The 14,412-nt window shown below is 34.8% G+C and overlaps 1 protein-coding gene across 4 annotated transcripts in view; it reads right to left on the bottom strand.

Moving 5' to 3' along the window:
* Window positions 1-14,412, bottom strand: part of tn (tripartite motif containing protein thin) — a 74,519-nt gene that overhangs the window by 18,428 nt on the left and 41,679 nt on the right. For all 4 annotated transcript variants that reach the window (XM_018517493.1, XM_018517494.1, XM_018517492.1 and 1 more), the window contains 5 exons: window positions 13,150-13,499; window positions 11,532-11,807; window positions 6,227-6,548; window positions 2,476-2,702; window positions 898-1,157 (listed from right to left, as the gene is read on the bottom strand). In XM_018517493.1, the coding sequence (XP_018372995.1) occupies window positions 898-1,157; window positions 2,476-2,702; window positions 6,227-6,548; window positions 11,532-11,807; window positions 13,150-13,499 (1,435 nt within the window). The remainder of the gene's footprint in view (window positions 1-897; window positions 1,158-2,475; window positions 2,703-6,226; window positions 6,549-11,531; window positions 11,808-13,149; window positions 13,500-14,412) is intronic.

The following is a 14,412-nucleotide window of genomic DNA, read 5'->3' as shown; positions in this document are numbered from 1 at the left end:
ACAACACAATAGATGAGCTAGGCGGGATTAGCGTACGAAGCGAGTAGAGACGTGCTTTCAATTCTCCTCGTATAAACAATGGGTAATAGGCGTACAACGAAATTGGGACGTGTCGCGGATAGAACGGGTTCTAGCTACGAACATGATAAAAGGGTCATCCCTTCGATTACTACGCATTGCATTGTTCCCTATTCCACTGCAACATGTAAATAAATTCTATGCACAACCCTGCTGGATTTGCAGCCAGCGCTGTACATGCATCTATTAAATTGCATATTGTTTTCTCCTTTTGATAATTAAAGAAAGTCCTTTAAGCATACAAGTCTCCCAGTAAAAGAGAATCGACAACAAAATTTTATGCACTAATTATGCTAATATAGCAAGAAGTTATTAATTTCTGAGTTTATAAGTATTTTATCATCTCAAAAAAGTCTACCTGGCAAGTAAAAAAATTTGAAATATTTCTTTCTCACAAAAGAAGTAATTTTTTAATAGCATCGTTGTCGCAATATTACCTGTTAATTTTAAACTATTAACTGTATATCTTAACTATTATCTCGTCTGTTTTGAAACCTTGGGAGTTTAACCCTAGAACGCTATCATGCATAAAGTTTGACATGCAAGTGTGTGTTCATTGAGCGTTTAACTATGCCTTTAGTTAGCAGGATTGAATTCGATAGTGTTACTTTCTTCTTTTCTTTCAAATTAATACTTGGATTATTTGTGTTTATAAAGATCTAGATTATAAATATATCATTAAATTTTTTATTATTACATTGATTAAGAGAGTAGCCTACTTTCTTGAACATAAAATTTACGTATCAATAGTACTGTATAATTCAATATCGATAGCATTCTAAAATTTTGAAGAATTGCATTAATAATTGTCTAAATTACCTGCGCCTAAAAAACGGCTCTGAAACGGTGGTCTGGGAGTCGGAGGGGCAGTGTTCGATGGCTCTCTACCGGTTGTGGTGGAGATAGTAGTCGTCGTGCTGGTCGGGGGTGCTCTCGACAGGTACTTCTGTTTCATCTCCTCGGCCGTGAACGGCGCGCCCGTATTGCGTATCCCTGATCCCCCCGAGCTCTCGGATCCGGTGCTCGAGTCCGACGAGGCACTCCTGGCCGCGGGGGGTGCGTGAGTTTCCGAAGTTCTCCTGTGCGAGCAACAATATTGCAAACAAGCATGTTAATAACGCAGAGAACTCGAACAAGTTACTTGTTTGCGCCGTAACAACGTCGCGCCGCGAACTCCGCGCTCAAGTTCGATGTAACGCGAATGTACTGCTAGTTGACTCGTGGTTACCGCCGGCGTGATTAATATCTACGTGAGCAAACAGATCTTCGAGTCTTTCATTCCTTCGAGGGACCATGTTGATTTACCGTTCTTAATAAATAGTTTTCACCAGAATCACAAGTAAAGTGGTTTTAATGAGTTTTCTACGTCGCGATTGTCTTAATTTTGTAAACACGGTTTCGGTAAGACGTTCCAAGGCAACGCCAAGTTCTGATTAGAGAACTATTGTGTCATCCCACTTATACATCGTTGCGCGCACTCTGATGAAAATTTTTCTTAGAATTCTGTATACAATTTTTCAGAATTTTTATGTAAATTTCAGGTTTTCTGTACAATTTTATAACTTTTTAGAAAGTTTCTCAGATCTTTTATACAAATTGAAGTACTTTTCAGAAGTGCCAGAAGAAAGTTTACATTTTTTAAAGAATTGTTCATATGAATTTTGAAATATTTTAAAACTTCTAAGTTTTAAATCATTCTCATTCTATAATTTTTAAAGGAAAAACTTATAAAATCTGAAAAAGTTTAATGTATTGCTTCAGAAATTTTTATAAATTTAAAATATGACAAATTTTTAAAAATGTCATAAGATATGAGAATTTTTTTCATAGATAATCACACGTTTATTGGATATATTAATTTTTTATAGAACTTTTTAACTGAACAATTGTTTTGTGTCAACTTTGTTGCTGGAATTTTCAAATAAATAAGAAAACGCTAAATTATACGATCGAGGCTGGATATTGATGTCTAATAATATTTCTATGTAAATTTCAAATACATCTTTTAGTTATATAAACTGCTCACAGATTACTATCAGATATACAATGCAATCACAAACTGAAATAATAATCTCATAAATTAAATTAATCGTGGCTTTAATAAAAGGTCTGTTTTTTATTGCTGCACTCTGAACCGGTGCAATAAGTTGAAGTGAGACAAACGTATATTTGTTTCACTTCAACTTATTGCACTGTGTGTAGTTCAGGAAGTGCGGTAATAAAAAACAGACCTATTAATGCTACTAGTATCTTAAAATATTACAAAAAGTTTAATGCGAAAAACATTGCTCCACCAATATCTGACCACGACTGGGTTTAGCACTTCATTCATTTAGCGGTCTTTAACTTATTCGAATTTTTATAACAAAATTTTATAACAGATTTATTTGTTTATACCTGACAATAGCCGGTCTTCTGACCGGTTGTTCCTCGGGTTCCCGTTCCGGAAGTTCCCGTGGTGGCGGATGAACGGGGGCGGGCATCGAAATCGGCTGTCTCTCCTCTACCGTCTCGGCGTGGACGGCAGTCGCCGCGGCATTCTTGTTCTGCTTCTTGATCCTCGAGATCTCGTCGTCCTCGCTTGTCTGTCTCGCCATCGCGGTCGGTACCTTTCTCACTTGTACCTGCGTGTCAAAAAATCACTTATGGCGAGAATTACTGCGGCGTTCCGTCACATTCCATCACGGTATAATCGCGATCGAACCTCGCTCAACTCCCTTCGTGATTTGCAATCCGAATCATTCCCCTCGAGTGACCGGGGGGTTTACGATCGGGGATGTCCGTTCGCGCCAGCCGCTCGATGCGCCGAGCGATTTATTGGGGGCCGCGAAATCCACACGTGCATTTAAATGCAACGTTATGACACGTACGCGACAGGTGGCTAATACGTGAATCGGCACGGTAATTACATGATGCGCCCCGCGAGTCCCTCGCGAGTACGATAATAAGCAGGTGGGCGTGATACGGGATTAAGTGGGTGGTGTATAATGATGAAACGTAATAATAAAAGTGTAAAATTACTGTATTGTTACCTTACATTCGTAGTATTTCATATAAAATACAACGTTCGATGATATGGATCAATTCACTCGATATATTACTCTTTGTCTCTATCGCTACCATCAATATCCTATCTATATATCACACGTATATTATATTGGCTATCGCTTTACTGATATGCGCGAAATTATAGAAAATTGACGCTATATATTTCACATAATGATTGGCACTTTGTTGACCGCATTCGTAGGAATGACACTCATTCGTCATTATATGTAGCACTTCATATAAATCATCGTGGACTAAGATAACAGTTCTCGTTACATGTACGAGTTAATGTTTGTGTTTGTACGTTCATTGAGCGTTTTGACATCAGCCGCTATCATCCGAACAATGGGATGCGCGACATCGAACAATTTCGTTCGTTGCACTGGCCGTCAGCATGGAGAGTTCGTGCGCCCATCCATTTATTTCTCCTGCCATAATAAGGGATTCCCTTGCGCAAAAGTGCGGAGGTATCACTGTCAAAAATAAATACGATGTCGTCAAATTCACAAACACCCAATTAAGTTGTGTTCTTACATGGAAAGAACGATTTTGCTGAAATATAATAGCTAAAAATTTAATTATTATAGATACGAATCTAAAAATAATTTTGTTGGACCACTAAATAATTATGTAGAAATCTCAAGCATAATGTTGAAAAAGGTAATGTTGAAAAAAATGTTGACATTCTAGCAACTATATATATACCTATATTATATATAGTTTGAGAGTTTTATATTATATGAGACGTTTAAATTGATTGCTAAAATGTCGAAATTTTTTGCAATATTGCTCAACATGACTTTCCCATATAATTATTTTGATGGCTCAACAAAATTATTTTGGAATCTATATCTAACTAAATTTGTATATATATACTTCAACAGAAGTCTTTTCCATGTAATTAATTAATTAATTAATTAATTAATTAATTATGTAATTATCCATTGTTAGCTCAATATCAAAATTTATAAACTAAATCAGAGATTCGATCAATTTAAGAGATTTTTTCAATATAATGTTATATCATAATTTATACATTTTTTCAAATTTTCTAATCTTATACATATAAATTGAAAATAAAATGCAGAATTATCGCGTTAAATGTTTTTTTTTGTTTTACGAAGATGTTAACATACTTTAGATTTTTGTGTTGTGTATTATTAATATCTGCACTGTAAAAAAAGTATGTAAAATTGTATGAATATAAAAATTATACAATTTATATATAGTGGAAACATCTAAAATTGAAATTTTTACAAAACGTAAAATTAAAATAGCGATAGTTTTTAAATATACAAAAAAGTACAAAGTTTTAAATTTAAAAAATATAATATAATATAGTAGAGTAATATCATACATATCATGTTTTTACATTTGTACATAGCTTAAGAAAAATTGTATCTAATTCGTTGGCGAATTATTATGTAAATATTTCTATAAACTTAACTTTAACTCTAAATTTATTTTTGCAAATTATTTAATTACTGTACAAAAAATTTTATTTGTTGTTACATTTTACAAATAAATAAAATTGTAACTTGTGTAAATATACATCTGTAATAGTAGGTCCCAAAATTAGAATTCATTATAATTGTCATAATTCTACATGTAATTTTTTTACAGTGTGCGTGTTATCAAATTAGAGTGACTTCAGTATTTTTCCGAGTGTTTTCTAAAAGTACGTGCAAGACTGATTAAATAACATTCACTGAACACACTCATGGCCGTAAATTAACTGTATCGTTGACGTTTAGCCGTTTAAATATTGATACGACGCGATGATATACGATATATCGATAAGCAGGGAACGGCGATTAAATTCACTGATACGCTTCTCTGTAGAGGATGTATATTTTTCGGCGTAAAAAAAAATTATGCCGGCCAGAGGATTTGCATATAGATGCCGAACGATTGCTCGATTGTCCGATTCAATCAACTGAGCTCCGTGCTGCATCAACATTTAAAATATGAACGTCGAGGGAGGAAAACAAATAGGTCAATGATGTAACCATGTGTTACATCGATAAAAAAACACGGATGTCCGTCGAGGATTACACGTCAATTGGTACAGATCTATTGATGCGAATTTTTATAAAATTATTGTTTTCACGAAACACGAAACAATGTATCAGTGTAGCTTTTATCAATAGCCGCGCTCATATATTCTTCAGTATTATCTCTACATCGCTATAATTTTGCAGGGATTTTTCGGCTTGAGTACACATTACTAAAATAATTACACTACGCTAGTGGCAGTCACGTTTTTAATGCGAAACCTATCATAACAATGGATGTTTATGGGAGGAAAGCAAATCGATATCCCAATATAAGACTGAGCGACCTAAGACGGCTTATATACGAAGGGTTGAGAGAGGCCTTATATAGAATTCATATATAACATAAAAATGTATTTCGTATGCATATAGCAAATGTATCTGGATTACGCTGTCACCTTGAATTTTTATTAGCAATGAAAGCTGTATATATTTATGACATGTATAACAATTTTTTACTCGAGAACATGCGCGTTATATGTTTAATGTCATATTTTATTTCGAAATATTCAACGTCGCGTTGAGCTTGCCCAACAAAACCCACTATAATTTTAAATATTTGCAATATTAATAATAATCTCGACTTTTATTTGACAGATAATTAATTATTTTTTACCATAGAAGTATAGAAAAATATGTAGAATGTATGTATACTTACCAAAAATACCAGCAATTGTATTATTCTCAAACTCTTGTTAACGAATCACCATATTAAATGCAATTCGTGCAAAAACGATATCATTACTTTGATCAAAATTAAGCAACAACTTCTTCACCGCATTTAATCTTATCTAAATATTAAATTCCTTTCATTCGCAATTATCGCAGATATTTTTTATACGGGCAATGTATTATACATTATCTGCTAAATAATTTCAATTAAACAAGCTAGTTCAGAGCTAAAACAAATTGGATTTTCTGAGAAGTCTCATCCACAAGATTAATTTTCAGATACAAAAGCGCGACTAAATTGGAATTTTTGATCTTGACCCATTTTAGCTCTGAAGACCTTAATATTTATGCTGTCAGAAACTTGTTGTTCTAACCTGCGGCTTAGGTGGTTGTGGTTGCGGCATGGGCTGGCTAGCCGGTTCCTCCTTCTTCCGCTTGCCAGCCCGCTCGCACTCCTGCAGCTTCTTCATGACTCGTGGCGAGTCTGTCAAGCGAAATATGCCGGACAACGGACCGCGTGCGGCATCCTCCGTGTCCAGAACGCGTTCCCGTAAGCTGGACGACTCCGGCGGCGCCGACGTGAATCTCACCGTCGATCTGGAGTCACCGTCGGAATCGTCACCGTCCCGATGCCGCATAAATCGACTTCTATACCTGGACTTGTTCCTGGGTACCTCGTACTCCGGGGCATCGTACCTGGTATACACATACACACACACGCATACACACGCGTACTGCGACAACGTCAATTAATTAAGACCGTTGCGTTGCCGAGAAAGTGAGTCTGGATTTGGAGAAATCACCGACAGTGATTTCTACTTATTAGCAATTCACTTTCACGAGTTGAAAGCGGATCGATAAACTATTATTGAAATAAGTAGCTTTATAATTAAATGTTTTTGACCGATTGTTTGAAAAACAAGTGTTTCTTGTCAAATCAAAAATTAATCTTTAACGATTTGTAGTAAAATTTTAAGGCAATATTTTTCAACCTTTTTCAATTCGCGGCACATTTAGTAATGAGTTAAATTTGTTGAGGTACATCATGAGGTGCACACGCTTCAGTGCTCAGCATAGGTCTTTTATCAGATACACAATTCAGAAATAAACAGTAAATTTTTTAAACTTAAGTTTGTATTTTTTTAAAAAGTGATTTTATTGGTCTGCTTGAAATGATATCGTTACTTTAAACTTAAAATGAAAGTAAATGCACATAATATAATTCGGGTAATATTCACAATTTTAAAAATATTTTTTACTTCATGCTTTTTACTCGCTTTTTTATTTATTTCTAAATTGTTTCACTTCTTTTTACCTTTTCTAAAATTTTTGCAGGACCGATTAAAAAATCCTGCTTATATAATAAAAAATCGAACCTCATTTGACATAAAATATATCCAGATGTGTTTCAATTTATCCCATATTAATCTTTAATAAACCTTGCTCGATTAATATGCTAGGTTTATTAAAGGCGAATATGTTTTCAAACGTGAAAATTTTTTATAAACAATATTAATATCGTAATCTTATTTAACGTTATATAGATTATATAAGAAAAAACTGATGTCTATCTTATAGATATTAGGGGATACAGTGTAAGTAGATTAAGTCAGTCAAAGGTCAGACACGAGTATCAACTTGGATCGCGTATGAGAATATAAAAAAAAACTCCCTTCTCCCTGAAGACGAATAACAATTTATCATTTTCATGGACAAATCTCGCAAGAACACGTGTCTCTGATATATATCACTTGAAATTATGACAAGGGAGGGGGTCAATGACAAGCCGTACCTAGACTGAAACGCGATCTGCTTTATAGTGAGATTATCTCTGTTCGATTCGAGAGGATTGCCGATGACAGGGCGAAATGATATTAGAGAACCTCCATCTTCTACTCCTATATCATCTTCCATGATATTCTCCCAAACCTCGCTGATAGGTGCTATCAAATTTTCGCCCTTATCTTTTAACCCTTTAAACATCAAAGAATGCTGTCAGCAACGGTGCCATACGTAATATTCCAATAGCAAAAGAATATATGTATATGTGAAAATTTTTTTAACTAAAGAATTGTAATTTAAAAACTAAATTTTAATTGAATTCGTTCATTGAAATCAATTCTAAGAGATTATAACAATATACTAAAAAGTATCTAAAAATTTAACAAAAAAACTGAATAAAAAATTTAAATTAAATAACAAGTTTGATGCTTGCATTTAATAAAAAATATCTAGTTCATTACATGCGCTTATAAAAATTAAAAAATTCTGTATGCTGTTTCTTCTCTCTTTTTTTGTTCAGTAAGAGAAAACGTGAGAAAAACAATATTCTTTACTAATCAATTTACAAGAATAACTGTGTGGCAGCTGTACGCGTAGCGAAAAATCAATAGAGAGACCTCGAAACAGGATATATACTCACTCTATACAATAATGATCTTTATCAAAAATTGCTAAGAGAATCAGGATATGTGTCAGTTTTTTAATTAAATTTAAAGCGTCAGCAATTTGTCGAAGGAATTGCAATATCGCGTTCCACAAAATCCACTGCGAGAAGTAACCTTGTTCACGAATTGCAATAAAATCCGCCCAAAGCGGATGGCCAAAGATAAATAATTAGATGTGAGCTTTGAGAGTTGACCGCTTTCAGATCGAGGGCTGTAGTTATTAAAAAAGTTGACGTTTTGCATTTTTAAGTGAGAGTTTTAAGAATCCCTCAAACAATTAATACTTTAAGAAGCAGCCATTTGTTTGCTGCTTTTTAAAGTATTAATTATTTCAACAGTACAGTATTATACTGAGGAAATATAGACAATATAAAGTTTTTGTTATAAGCAGTACTTTCTAATTTACACTATTAATTAAGAACGTTAAAACATTTCATTTTAAATTTATAAATTGTTAAATAAATATTATCAAATTATTAAATAACTACAGAATTATCCTGATCCAAATAAATCTAAATAATAATTTTACTTAATACATATATATAACTCTAAATAATCTCTTAATAATGTATAAGTATTATTTGCTACAAATGTATGTATAAAAATATATATAAGTAAAACATATATGGATACGTTTCATATAAAATCTCTTGAGTTTTTAATCCATCTATCTGCATTTGCACTATATATTTGTAGTATCATCGGGTATTATCGATTTTAAGCACTTAACCATTTAGCTACATTTCCATGATATGATATCAGGCGTTGTCACGCTTCAAAACGCTGGCAAAGTACACACGCCAGAAATTCCGACGGCAATAACGGTCGTTTGTATATTTCAGTTTTTTCACGCGACGCAAAAAGAGAGCGATTGAAAAGCGCGCTTTTCAGAACGTATTGTGAAAAAAAAAGTACGAATAATGGAATTTTCACTCGAATATCACAAGGCAAGTGTCAAAAATAAACACCGCAACGCGCGTACGTTTCGCAGACAGTGAAAATGCATCGCACGAGATTCATTTACAATTCGAGCGATATCTGGTTCGCGCGCGATCGACAAATTGATGAGACCTTCACTACGGCAAATAATGGTATTTTCTCTAATAATCGCGCAAAACGATCACGATTGGCGTAATTATATAACAAACGGAATACAGACGGCACGAGGCGGGGCAGCCGCGATTGCCGCATGTGAAGCAGGTCTTCCAGTGCGCGAGAGCGTTAATTACTAAAAAGTACGTGCTCGTGCGTACCCGAAGCATTTAATTTACATTTTGACGAGGCCGCTTAATAAAACGGCCTCGCGAGATGTTCTAACGACCGACATTGTATAAAACAGACAGCAATTAAACCCGACGCGTCTATTCCAAGTTAAAGACGTTTTTTAAGCGGTTCCTTTGAATTGGAATAGAAGGAGAGAGAAAGAGGAAGAAAGAAAAAAGAGAGAGAGAGAAAGAGAGACGAAGAAAATGAGAAAATGCCAAAACCAAGCGTATTTATAACTTACGCCAGAATAAACATGCGAGGTATTTGCAGAAAGTGCACTTTTCTTCGACGTGCTTCAAAATACGATAAAGTCTGTTGCAGGAAATTTTTGACGTTGTATAAATTTATATGTAAAAATAAGACTAACAAATTTAGAACATGAAATGTCAATTAATTTATTAATGCGATAATCCTAATTAACAAAGATAGTTCTATTACCATCTTTACAACATCCTAAATTTGATTGTTGGTTTATTTTTACATATTGCTTTGCATATTACGAGCTATATTAATATTTTTTAATTTAGTATATTAAAAGAGTTTTGTGGTTATTTTAATTCAAGCCTTTTTAAGATGTAAATATTAATAAATATATTTGAAATCTGACCATCGATTGAAATTATTTTCTGTCAAATGTACCTTTTATCAAACATTGGAACTTATATTAATTAAAATGCAATATTTTTCTCTATATCATGACTATTTCAATTAAAATTAATAGTCGCACTTATATTATTTAATACGTTGTGTGTAAAAGAAACATGTAAAAATTGTAATTTAGAAAATAATTAACATTATGAAGGGTGCGGTAAATATTGCTAGTAAAATTAAATCCAAGTAAAGTTAATATATTCAAAATTGTAATGGCTGTCTCAAAAAGTATCCGATTAAAAGGATCTGATTAAAGATATTTGATTTTAACCTGATTAGTCTAATCGTACCGTAAATATACGCCCCTCCCGGACTTGCTAGGCACGTACCAATCATTGTTGCGCGCCGATGGCATTCCTGCGTCGTTTCTGCTGTTGCGCGAGTAGAATATTAATACGTTCCATTATCTAACGCCTCGCAGCAAAAAGCCATGGTATTATCGGTTCAATCTGTTACACCTTCGTAGTAATAAACAATAAAACGTCGCGCGTGTGCCTGGAACGCTTTTACCCCACGGTTCGATTCTCGAAGAAATATATCGGCCACGATTGTACATACGACCAGCAAATTGTTCATGGTCATCTTACGGACGTATTAGCGCGACACGTCCTCGTTCCGTAAATAAAATTGCAAATTTTCACGACGGCTGATTTATCGTTTCGAAAACAAACTGAATCTCAGCGCTATAAATCAAGGAGTGGCACTCGATCTCAGGTCGTCCAACGATCCAAGGACACTTCTTGTCTCCATTGACCGTCTTGCAGTTTTAAATCGGCTCCGAGACAAATTGATCTCACTAATAAATAGCGGAAGAAATGGTTTTCCCGTCTGGACATTTATTTTTATAATCTACTTACACTGATACTGGTCGAAAAGTCGAAACATATAGGCAGTTTTTTTTTTAAAAAGTTCTATCTCGTACCCAACAGTTTTTGCCCTCCCTAACCGGTATTCCATATTCCCTAAACTCTACGAAGTATATGTATGTATGATATTACTTCAGGAAAAATTTATATCGTTTTATAAGCTGATGTCAAAGTTGCAATATGAAGAAACGTAATAGTCTTTTGCAGCAAGTATTCTACAAAAAATAAATAAGCTGTCACAATATTTTTCTGTAAATCAATATTAGAAAGAAATAGAGCACGGTAACGATAGATAAGATATGATTCGTGCTTGCAAACAGACAGCTCACGATATTTAGAATAGCGGTACGAAAGCAATTGATTTTTCGCACCGCTAGTAATATCGGGAAATAATACTCGGATATTCGAGCACTCTCGAGAAGAGAGACGTAAGAAGTAGCGATAGTTACTCATATTCGGGAACGTATCGATTCCTTGCCAGTCGTTCCTCCTCTTGCTGCCTGTATTGCGAGGCGAGACGGTGATCGCTCTTGCTTCTCATAAGACCAGGCGAACCCACCGGTGGGGCTAAACTGCTGGAGCTACCCAACAATCCGCCGCTCCCGCTTTCCGGTTTAATGTTCAATTCGCCATAACCCGCCACGTGAAGGACAAGTTGATTCGGATCGTGCGCCATCACGAAGCGGACTCGTCGGTTGTAATCCCCCGCCTCATATTCGAAGTTCCTGCGGAGAACAATCGTCCATCTTCATTTGCTGAGAAATATGACGGACCGCTAATGCTACGAATTAAGTTTTGCAAAATCGATAATAATTATGTTGCATATTGTACTGTGTGAAGTCGAAAGAAATTATGAAATATTAATTTTTTTATTATTTCATAATGTCATATTATGAGTGAAAAAATTTTATTTTATCGAGCGCGATAAAGTATGATTAATTTTAACTTTGTATATTTTCAGTTTTACAATATCGTTAGATAGAAATAAAAATAATTGAAAAAAACTTAAACTACATACATTGCTAACGGCACAATGCCGGACGCATCTATGTGAATTCAACATGGCGCGATTCCGTTTAATTAATACACTCGAAAGAATTGCACAGCTTTGCTGGACATTTTTACATCTTGGTTTAGCACGAGACTTCTATAATAACGCGTGCTTTTAAAATTCATTGTAATTCGACAATGTTTATTAACGAAACGTATTATTTTATCGAAGTTAAAAATGCGACCGCGCGATTTTACGTACAGCTATTTCCGCAATTAAAATATGCGCCCTTCGATGTTTTGTCAGTTACTTAACACAATTATTGTACTTGGGTCAATGAACGTATAATTTTGTTATGTGGCGCGTTTTGCGTCTGTGATTTACAGCAGATTTTGCGCACGTTACATATTTCATAATGGTGTCCGCGGTAATGTTGAACGTTAATTACATTAGCCAACGCTGAATTTCTACTATATTATACTTGTAATGTTATTATCACAAATCTCGGCCGGAATTCATATGGCAGCTGCCAATATCGGCATATTCATTTCGACAGCATTCAAATTACGATCGATTTTTTTTTATTGGAGAGTATCGCTGTTATCCTAGAGATTTATGTTTATTTATTATGTTGTGATATGCCTGAAAGGTATGGTTATCAATTTTGGAACGATTACATTTTGTAGAGAGGTAGGAAATATTATATTTTATTGTAAATAATAAATACTTTTTGCTCAATAATAAACAACGTTATAAATAAAATTTTTAGTTTAAATATGGTACGATAAACAAACCTGTTAGAAAAAGAACAGTTGTGATAATTTTACGAAATAACGTGGGTGCTATTAAATAAAAATAGAATCGAGGTGAAGCATCACTACGAGATCCGAAATTGAAATAAAATAGCTCGCGGGAGATAGGAAACCGTTTATTTAACGATTTCTTTCTGGCCGGCGCCGTAAAAAAAGGAGGCCGCAGAATAGATAGCCGATAATAAATCGTAACAAGACTACAGGACCGCGTAGGGTTTAACGAGCGGGTGCCGAAAAGAAAATGGAGATTACGCGGCGACAAACCTGATAAATTCCACCGTACGCAGGAAGAGCTCCTTTGTGTCCAGGAGCTCAGCGTCGTCCCATGGCACGTTTTCATTTATGTGCGCCTCCGCCAGATCGCAGTTGCTCTGGATATTCGCGATTTCCAATTCGAGATTCTCTTTGAGCTGAATCAGGCCTCTGAGCTCGGTGCCGAGGTATCGATCGACCTCGTTACGCAGATGTTCCGTACGGTCTTTCAAAGCCTTGCTCAGCCTCCGATAAATCTCATCCACCTCCTCGGCGACCGAAGCGCAGTTTGTCTGCAGGCCCAACGTGTTTTTTTCCACCAGGGCCAGCGCGTCCTGCAGCCTGTGCAATCCTCTGCGCACCTGAGAACATACAACCGGAATATGCGGATTTGACAAGCCGGAAATGCAAATCTGCGTTTAGCTTAAGCGCGCTGCGTCATCGCGATTGTGATATCGATTATGCAAGTGGTAAGTGGGCGTGGATAAATACATCCAATTATCGCTATTATTATTAATGTAAATTTAACGCGTTATTTACACAAATTCACTCGTTTAGAAGTTTGTGAGATGGAAAAAGGAAGTATTTGACCAAACGGAATAATAGCGTGAAAATAACGGAATAATAGCGCGAAAATAACGCGTTATGTGACACTATATTTACATGTTTTGAATATCCTGTATTTATTCCTAATATTTTTGGAATCATATAAAGTTTGCTTTCAATAAACGTTCTATTTTTATTCCTAATATTTTTGGAATCATATATGAAAGCTTGCTTTAAATAAACTAAAGTTTTGGGTGCTTTTAGGGCAGACGTACTAATGATTATATTTATAGGTTTCATTATAGTTATGCTACAACTGCATGGCCTAGATACATATGTGGAGGCCTGAATGAACGAAGCGGACCTAGCTGAAATAATAAATAGTCTGGACATACAAATATCTTAGCGCAAAGCTCTAAAAGGGATTCGCAATTTTACGTTATGTGCTTTACGATCTACGCAAGAGCATTACATTTTCATAGGCACATATAAATGTAATTGGTTCATATGTCATATGCTATTTATATATCAGCTACATATACATATTGACACGAGTCAACGCTGACCTAAATTAATAAAGTTTTCTTAAATGTAGATCAGAATTTTCTGCAAAAATTATAATCTAAAACTTATTTATGGAAATATTCATAGAAAATATCTTCAAGATATAAAATCAACATTAAATAATTCCTGATTGTTGTCGTTATAAATAAGGGAAAGAGCAAAATG

Source organism: Trachymyrmex cornetzi, unplaced genomic scaffold (genome assembly GCF_001594075.2).
Source record: "Trachymyrmex cornetzi isolate Tcor2-1 unplaced genomic scaffold, Tcor1.1 scaffold69, whole genome shotgun sequence".
NCBI lineage: Eukaryota > Metazoa > Arthropoda > Insecta > Hymenoptera > Formicidae > Trachymyrmex > Trachymyrmex cornetzi.
The sequence above is the reverse complement of the archived record's forward strand: the minus strand, read 5'-3'. Positions and strand labels throughout refer to the sequence as shown.